Source organism: Ammospiza caudacuta, chromosome 5, assembly GCF_027887145.1.
Source record: "Ammospiza caudacuta isolate bAmmCau1 chromosome 5, bAmmCau1.pri, whole genome shotgun sequence".
Classification (NCBI taxonomy): Eukaryota; Metazoa; Chordata; class Aves; order Passeriformes; family Passerellidae; genus Ammospiza; species Ammospiza caudacuta.
The window spans coordinates 58441493-58451246 of NC_080597.1; the positions used below are offsets into that span (position 1 = coordinate 58441493).

The 9754-nt window shown below is 44.1% G+C and overlaps 1 protein-coding gene across 1 annotated transcript; it reads left to right on the forward strand.

The window, feature by feature from the left end:
* The first annotated feature begins 5518 nt into the window (after positions 1–5518).
* Positions 5519–8854, forward strand: LOC131558145 (tetraspanin-7-like). The gene has a single exon (XM_058805759.1). It carries the CDS (start codon positions 5519–5521, stop codon positions 6233–6235), a length of 717 nt encoding a protein of 238 aa, XP_058661742.1. The 3' UTR covers positions 6236–8854.
* Positions 8855–9754: the final 900 nt, after the last annotated feature.

The window sequence follows — 9754 nt, forward strand, 5'->3', positions numbered from 1 at the left end:
TTTTAATACAAAATTATGGTAAGAATACTTAAGATTTTATCTTCTTAAGAGAACAAAACAAGATCCTTCATATCTGAGTATCAGAGAAGGACTGCAGGCTGACAAATGATTGTCCTGACTAAAGCAATGAAGCCAGTGCGGGGTGTTGTTTGCACACAGGCTGTTTCCTTTGAATAAGCCTTTCCTGACCTTTACAGCAGGCAAGAGCAATGCTTGCTTGAGGACAGCACAAGGAAATTGCTTCATGTGAGCAATTCAAGGAAGCTGTAAAAGAACATGGATCCAGGCCCCAAGGCTTGGAAAAACCCCTGCTGTTGTACTGTTGTTGTGTTACAGAAAAACCATAACCAGTCACCTCAGCAAGGACATGGGTTTGAGTGACCCCAGGATAAGTGTGCTGCTCTTTCACCAGCCCACACACTGTGTGTGGTCACCTTGTCCTCTCCTGTGATGGCAAGATCTGCCAAAACACAGAGGCACGGCAGGGACAAAGAGGATATGTGTGCAGGTAGGAATCAGCAGGTACCTGCCTTTGCACTGGACATCTGTTTTCTGCTAAATGCTTCAGCTGTGCAATTATCCATGAGATTTCCCAGTCCCTCACCCAGGGACATAGAAAGCATGAACCTTGCTGGTAACCAAATATTCCTTTTCCCCATTAACCTTGTGCCAAGCACCAGTAGGAAGCAAGGGATTACTGATAGGTATTTTTTGATAAAAGCACATTATAGGCAATATATAGATCACCTCTATACATCAGGTTGTGTGCATTATATCTTTTTTATATAATCAGTACTGACAGCTGTTCATTCCATAAAGCTACACTTAGAATATCACTAGAAAGTCTACTGTCCATTGATTACATAACAAAATAAAATACATGGTGTATTGGGGTCTGTTTTATGCATCCAGAGGAACAGTCTTCTCCCTTGCATCAGCATTTATGAACTGGAAGCCCCCACTATTGTGATAAAATTAAACAGAGAAGTGGTTGTTCTATGCAATGTGATACCCCAGTTTACTCTGTTTTGGATTGGCTACTCCACATTTAGTATCATGGCATTTGTTTAAGATGAGACAGGAAAAGGGGCTATAAAGAAATAAGGTAATTAACTTTCAAACCCGCAAAGGTGATACAAAATTACACCAACCAAGTGAAAAGTGGAAGAAATCTTTCTTGCTGCAGATCTTGTAAATCTCAAGTATGGAAATCTGTATTGATAAGTGTTATATGAATGATGACTTGCAAGTACACTGAACTGCTGTCACTATGCACATGACACAGATCCCACATGTGAAATGTTTAATACCCTCAGCTCCTAATACAACACGTGGCAACAGAGAATTAGTAGAAATATGTTCAAATATTTTAAAATTAAGTGTAAAATTTGCCAATGTTTAATCTTATCTTGTTCTCCCATTGCTCCCTGAAAAGTTTAAAGATTTACTTTTTTTTTATTCCTTTGACATGGTATTTTGACACATTACCACCAACCTAGCCTGCATGCTATTTGGATATACTAGTGTTGAAATGTATCTGATGTCTAGCATATAATAACTTTCTGTGGGGTCAGTGGAAAGTGCAATGAATTTTGCCTTGAGAGACTTGCTCAAGGCATGGATCATATTTTCCTCTAGTTACAGTGAAGGTACAGCTAAAATTAAATTTTGTGCTCTATTTTAAGGTTAAAAAACACATTAGAAGTAAATCATTAATTCAAAGAATCTCCGATCATTGCTATTAATAGCAAACTGATATATAGCAGAGATTACACACCTGAGTTCCTAAAATAAACTTGCTGTGAAAAAAATAGCGCTTGTGCTAGTACGGTTGGTAAAGTACCATAGTACATTCCAAGAATCAGTAGGCTGAGTTCTTCCTCAGGATCATAGCTGCTGCAGGTGGAGACACCTGCTCAGCTGTGCAAGCTGGTAGGAACCCCACACAGATGCCTCTCTGCTCTGCCCAGGCTGCACCTCTGAGTCTGCTGATGAGCAGAAGCAGTTTATCCAATATTTCCTCTTGGACAAAGGGTTTGTGATGGGGCAAGTAATACGTGGTGTTTCATAATCTATTAATTTTCCCTGAAGAGACCTGGAGTTGGAATTGAGTTCTGTTATGAAATGTTGACATATTTCCTTCCCAGAATGAATGGAAAGATTAAGGGGAAATTCTCTTTCCCCAAGTTTATCTTTTCTTGTTCAACCTGGACTTGCACCACATCCATTCTGCACAGCCCTGGGAGTCTGTAAAACTATGACTTCTGTTTCATCTGATTAAACTTAAAGATAACTTTCAGTTTTAGATAAAAATAATTTCAATAGGAATTAGGTATCTTACACTGAAACACTGCTTTTTCTATTAACACTTCTGTTGAACTCAAATGGACTTGAATTTAGGGTGTAAGAAATCACTCAACATGACGAAGCACTGCAATATCAGACTTTACTATAGGAGACCCTTTTGTTTTGTACTTACAGGGATCCCATCCAGTTGGCATCTTGTCCATGGGAGGAGCTCTTAAGCATATTGCCAGACAATGAACTACCAATAATAAATAGTTACAAGACCAATGGTACACTAGTATAACACCAGCAGAACCTATGCTGGCATCATAGGACTTCTAGTTTTCCCCAAGGTAAATATACAGGTACTTTATGAGCTCTGCTATCACTCTGTAAATTATGACATGAAAATCTCATTCAAGTGTCTGAGGAAAATTTGAGAAAACTTGACAACATTAAACCAATACTTTTTAAAGCTACTCTTGCTACCCATATTTTTGTGGTAGAGCTCCTAACTACCTGATCTGGCTCTTTGTGCCAGTACTGCCACTCATTCTTCTAGCCAGAGGTACCTTAAATAGTCATGAACTGAGGACCACAAAAAGGCTCAGTTTCCTTGAAAAGCCATGAAGAATCCCTGCATTGTTATTCCCCTCTGTAACAGAGTGATGGGAAATAGTCGCTTCAGATTTTCAAGTGTAAACTCCAGAAAAAAAAAAAAAATCACAGGAAATCAAGAGGATCACTTTAAATCAAAATCATCATGCATCTGCCAGGAAGAAGATGTAACACTTAAGATATTATTACCAAACCAAAAGAGTAAGGAAACAGGAAAATTCATGCTTCAAGCAGACAGCTTTTCCTTGCCAAATAGTATTGCAGAGCACTGCCTAATTAGGCATCTCCCATCACCCACATGTCCTTCAGATGCACAGTTTGGCAGGCAGCTTCTTGCATCACTAAGCACCAGTTTTCTCTAGGATATATTAGTTTGCATTTTCCAGGGTCAATCTCAGTGTATTTCATACCCAAGTTTGTAACCACTCTTTGAAAATCAGTAGTGCTGCTCTTAGTGGGGTTGGCGCATCTGAATCCTCCCTTCTTATGTTATTTCCACAACACTTTGCTTTCCAAAACAACATGGAATGGGACATCTCTTTCATCAGATTGTCAGTCCACATATCACATGTAATGCAATAAAAATTTATTCATTGTATGATTTCATGAGATTCTTTAACTGTTTTCTTCCTAAGTGTCAATACAATTTATGATTTGGCCAATGTCTGAAAAATCAAGGTGTTCTAGTAGATTTATTTTTCAGACACTGAAGCTGTTTCACCATTTCTTATACACTCAGGGAGTCAAATCCAACCTCCTTTACTTACGCAAACAGTTCCAGGAGCATGGATTATGAGAATGGACAGAATTTAAGGCCTCTAATAAAGAACAAGTGATTTTTCAGTTATGATTATGCTAAATTATTGGTTTGACACCTTTAATTTTCTGGTTGTGCATTAAACCTGTGCATTAAGATGTCACACATAAAGCACTTCCTTTCCCTCCCTAAATCTGTTACAGAAAGAAATCAAGAAAATGTGACCACTGAAACACAAGTAAACCTCAGAATTCAGTCCCAAAAGGGTTTGATAAAGATGTCAACCACAACAACCTGCTTTTTTGGTGTGACTGTTGCACATACAAATTAACCCCTGGAGATGCTAATTCTACCTCTGACTGAGACACTGTCTCTTTTACAGTTTCCTACTAATTTTGTTTAACCTGGCTTGTAGGAGTAGCTTACCTTTTGCTCTTTTGCAATGAGACTACATTGATGATGGAATCTCTCCTTGTAGCACGCTGGGTCACTAGTTACATAACAGTACCTTGCTGTGGTTTAATGTCTTCTCAGCGGGTCAGTGTTATCATGGGCTAAATCAAATGAATATTTAACAGGGCCAGGCCACACTGAAAATAGGTTTTAGCAGGGAAATTCTAAACTGAGTCACTGACTGAATGTGTAGTTAGTTAATATTCAGGTACAGATTTATGCTTATTTGTACAAAAGGTCCTAATAGTACAGCTTGATGCAGTAAAAGAAATAAAACCAAAACCTCACGTTATGCTTCCTGTGGGTTATCTATGTATTAAGTATTACTCCTAGTGCTTATAGAAGTTTAGTCCCTTGCCTAGGGTAAACCTGGGCTGCAGTATATGCCATTAAAGTTTAACACTGAGCTTTCCTGTTTCAGAATGTTTTCAGCTGAGAGTCCGTGTCACAGACACGTTTTATGAAAAATCCTTTCCTTAGGATTTGTTCTCCTGAGAAGCTGAGAGGCCTCAGAAACAAAATGTAAGCAATGGTTAACTGCTGCTGTGGAACGCAACAGGTGCATCTGTGATTGGTCTCATGTGGTTGTTTCTAATTAATGGCCAATCACAGTCCAGCTGTCCGGACTGTCACGGGCAGTCACAAGCCTTTGTTATCATTCCTTTTCTATTCTTAGCTAGCCTTCTGATAAAATCCTTTCTTCTATTCTTTTAGTATAGTTTTAATATAATATATATAATAAAATAATAAATCAAGCCTCCTGAAACATGGAGTCAACATTCTCGTCTCTTCCCTCATCACGGGACCCCTGCGAACACCACCACAGGTCTGCAGTGCTGCGGGCAGGGGCAACTCCCAGTCGCACCCGTTCACTTCGCCCGGGGAGGGGAGAGCGGAGCCCGGGGCCGGCGGCCGGGCAGCTGCTCGAGCCCCGCGCCGAGCCCCGCAGCGCGGCCGAGCGCCCCGGCCCGCCCCGGGCCGCGCCCTCAAAAGGGGCCGGGGCGGAGGAGCTGTGGCAGTGCCACCGGGCCGCGCCTTCAAAAGGGGCCGGGGCGGAGGAGCGGCGGCACTGGCACCGGGCCGCGCCCTCAAAAGGGGCCGGGGCGGAGGAGCTGTGGCAGTGCCACCGGGCCGCGCCCTCAAAAGGGGCCGGGGCGGAGGAGCTGTGGCAGTGCCACCGGGCCGCGCCCTCAAAAGGGGCAGGGGGCGGGGGAGCGGTGGCACTGGCACCTGCTGCGGCGGGACTGGCCCCGGGCCGCACCGACCGACGGCTGCTCGGGGAGCCGCGCCTCGGACAGCGCCGAGGCGCCCGTGCTGCGCAGCGCCCGGCGGCACCGACGGCCGCGGGAGGCCCTCACCGTGACCGCCACCGCCCTCCCCACAACATTAGGGCCCGAGGGCACCATGACGCTGCTCAAGCTGTCCCTCATGGCCTTCAGCTTCGTCTTCTGGGCAGCGGGGCTGACCATGCTCATCATCGGCCTCTGGGCCAAGGTGTCTCTGGGCAGTTACTTGGCGCTGTCGGCCAGCGGCTACCCCAGCGCCCCCACCATCCTCTTGGCCACCGGCGTCGCTGTCATCATCTGGGGCTTCCTGGGATGCTTCGGCGCCGCTACGGAGCACCGGGGACTCCTGCGCGCCTACAGCGCCTTCCTGGCGGCCGTGCTGGCGGCCGGGCTGGCGGCCGGGCTCTCGGCGCTGCTGTACCGCCAGACCCTGGCGCAGGGCTTCCAGGAGGGGCTGCGCCGGGCGCTGCTGGCCTACGGGGAGGACGACGGCGTGGCGGACGCCCTGGACGCGCTGCAGCGAGCCTTGTCCTGCTGCGGCGTGGAGAGCTACCGCGACTGGCTGCGCTCGCCCTGGGCGCTGGGGCAGAACGGCTCGGTGCCCCTCAGCTGCTGCCGGGCCCGCCGCGGCTGCCAGCGCCGCCCGCCCGACGCGCGCTGGCTGCACCGCGACGGCTGCTTCGGCAGGGTGTCCGCCTTCGTCGGCAGCAACCTGTACTGTGTCGCCACCGCTGCCCTGGGGCTGGCACTGCTGCAGCTCGTCGGAATCGTGCTGGCCTGCCTGCTGGCTGCCCGCGTCCCTGCCCACCTGCTGGGCATCGCCGCCCCTCGCTGAATCCCCCCACTCCTGCCCCTAATCCCCTCCTGCCCTCTTCTTTCCCTCAGAACTGTGTACATCCCACTGGGAATATCCTTCCTTCAGATTCAGCATTTCCACTTGAGCATCGTCCTCCAGGCTCCATTCCTCTGGAGCCTGTGTTAGGTGCTATGAGCATCTCAAGTCCTTCAGGGGGGAAGGTGCTGGGAAGGTGCGTGCTGGCCTGACCATGTGTCCTGCAGGGCAGCAGGTCCCCGCTGGAGCCTCTGGACAACTTCTGCAGGGAGTGGTGGCAGCATGGACATCACTCTCTGAGGCAGCAGGGACATCTGAGGCAAGGCTGGCCGGTTTTCTGGGTGATGTAAACAGCAAGGCGCCTAAACGTGGACCAGGAAAGAGCAGAGGGTCTAGGAGAGCAAGAGAGGTGTCTCAACATTACACCATGTGAGTATTTTTCTGAGACTGGAAAATGATGTTACTGGAAAGCTGCTGGAGTGCTCGAGGGGCAGGCCTGGTCCAGGGGACAGCCATGCCAGCAGCTGGCACTGGGAGCTGCTTGAGGGACTGTCCAGCACCGTGCATCCCATTGCCGCAGATATCCTCCTTCCTTCGGTGTGAGTGAATTCAAGCTGTCCAGCTGCTACGGGTGCTTTTCCCGCTGTTTCCAATGCCGATTTCCATCTAAAGGTGGAGCTGCAGCTCTAAGTGTTACTCCCTCCTTCAGGATATGCCTGTCGTCTTAGCCAGTGTGTGGCTGGTTATAGATATCTTTGCAGGGCTGAAAAGACCTAAAACCTTGGTCCCTGTTGTACAGGAAGATGGCAAAAGCTGTACGATCAGATCTGATGAGGGATGGCAAGAGGAGGGAAGGGTTCACTGCCCTTCAGAAGTTTGCTTTGGACTTTTACTGTTAACATCGGGATGAATGGAATAGGCTGACTGTTTTATAGAAGGGTTTCTAGAAAACAGCCCTCAGACTGTAACATTGTTCCTCTCTCAAAGGATCTGTCTCTGAAGTCTGCCCCCACCTACATTTTTGAAGCCAGACCTGTATACAACCTGAGAGTAAATGGAGAATCCCCAACACTTGCTGTGCAGCCCTGGGTGTATTCAGGTCAGACAGCAAAATAAATCTACAAGAATTTGGGTTTTTTTGCAACAGGTCTGGATTTGCATTTGGAGTTTGAGGAAGAGCAAGCCATGCACTTCAGAGAGTCCTGAACTTTCATAGCTTAACGCTGGCTTCTTTCCACTTCCTTAATACCCATGAACTCTATTTTTACATATTTCTCTACTTCACAGCACAGACATGCCCACCTTAACCAGCATTGGAATGATTTCAGAAAAGAACCACAAAGGAACTCCAGAACATGGCATCTCTTAGGAATGTGGCTTGCAAAGTTGTGGAGGATGATCAAATGAGTAAAGAAGATGACTGGTATCTTCATGGAAGAGTGGAGCAACTTTGGGGGAAAAGCTTTTTTTTGTGTATTAGGCAGCTATTTAGCTATCATAATCATGTTCCAGGGTAACAGTGTAGTAGTGTGAACAGTCTTTGCAGTCATTTGGGTATTCATCTGCATGGGTGGACCCTGCAAATGTGTTAGGAATCTCTATAGGTAAAACTGTGCTTTAATTTTGAGGGCTGATGTTTATTATTTTACAAAATATAATTTTTGTTTTTGCTTGTAAATGTCTGTGTATATTTTTTGAGTTATGCAATAGTGGAGTTCCTGGTTTTTTTCTGGAAGTCAAGATGATGTTGTACAATTTTAACAATGGGCAAAAAGTATAGTTTGTATGGTAAATGTTACTTGAGAAATAAAGTTTAGCAGCTGCTAAGAGCAAAACAGGTCACTGTGTCAACTCAGAGTATTTGCATTGCTGAATGTCTACACAAGGTGCAGCTAAATGCAAGTGAAATGCAGTGTACATTGAAATGTAGAGACAGAAGGATGTTGTGGGTTTTAAAAATTATTATTCAAAAGATCCATTATAGATGCAATAAAGCAGGCATTTGTAGAGAGTGTGGGAAAGGGACATGGAATTGCACTGGGTTTATAAAAAGATCTTTATTTGAGTTAATAGGCTCTGAAAATTTACAAGAATATGACATTGCTCTATTTTTACTTCACTGATGACTAAAATTATTTCTTCTTTCATTTTGACCCTTCTTTGATTTCTTCTTTGATTTTGACCCTTTTTGCTTTATGTGACACAAAGCTGGTCAGTCAAAATGAAGTACTCTGCTAAAACACATTCACACATAGTGTAAATGTGCACTTCAGTGAATTTACTCTGGTTTTAAGTTGCTAAGAATATCAAAATAAGAATAAGTTTGAAACATACCAGTGTATGTTTGTATGGTGATCAGGTCTGAATCTGAGGATATCAGCTGAATGTAATGAATAATTTAAAATGTAAACATCACTCTGCATTCTTGCCCTCACTAAAATAGGATAAACCTTGGCAATGACCAGGTAAGTGCTAAATATATTTATATCACCAAAGATTTAATGAACTGGCTGTGAGTGTTAGTTAAATATTTATTGCCAGTTCCTAGAATTAACAACATTAACTTTTGTAATTGTAAGAAAGAAATGTCATTCTTCTCTAATTAATTTCCAGATTAAGAGATTCCCAGAAACTGTTTCAATTGTCTGGAATTCTTTGTGCTCAGTGACCAAATCTTACTTTAAGTTTTAAAATTTATCTGGATTCAAGGTTCATTTTGTTCTGGATGGCTGTAACTGGAAAATGTTACTCTGGACAGCACCATCTATCCCTTGCTGGAATATGTGTTTGTCTTCTGTCGTCTGCTTCAACTTTAAAGTCACTCATCAAAACGGTATATTTTAATAAAAGATCATGCAATTTTTTGCAAAAGGCTAATATAAATTCTAACATTACTGTGTATTCAAATCAAGGAGCAGTGTTGCAGTTGTAGACACAACAGCTCTGTTGTTTGGACAAAGTGAGATTTAGGATTAACAGGGTGCTAAGATTAGACCCTTGTTATGAAACAAGGACTATTTTATAACGCTGATCTAGAATGCCAAGAATATAAATCTTTCAAACTTCAAAAGTGCTTTGATATTTAATCCAATATGAATTATTTACTGTAGCTAAACTTTGTGTTACAGAAAACCAGAACTAAAAATGGCCTTTATAACAGATGAGTTTTTAGATAAGAACAGGTGAATTTTAAAATAAGAGATGGCTATTCTGGGGTTAGAAAACTTAAACAATTGGCCTTCCAATGTGTGTAGAGTTTACTTTTAAATGCCACTGTTTACTTTGTGCCACTTGAAAAGTTAATGGCAGTCATGTTGTCTCCTTGAAGTTTAAGCTTTTCAGGATGATATTTTGGAAAGACATTCAAAGCAAACCAGAGTGCAAAACAATCTAGTGGTAGGATCTCCTGTGATTCTTCTGTTTCCATTTCAGTCATTGTAGGGTAAGCCTTCTGACAGCAGTAGTGAATATTTCATTGGTCGTGCACCCATCAAAACGGTAAAAATACGTATTTCTCCTCAA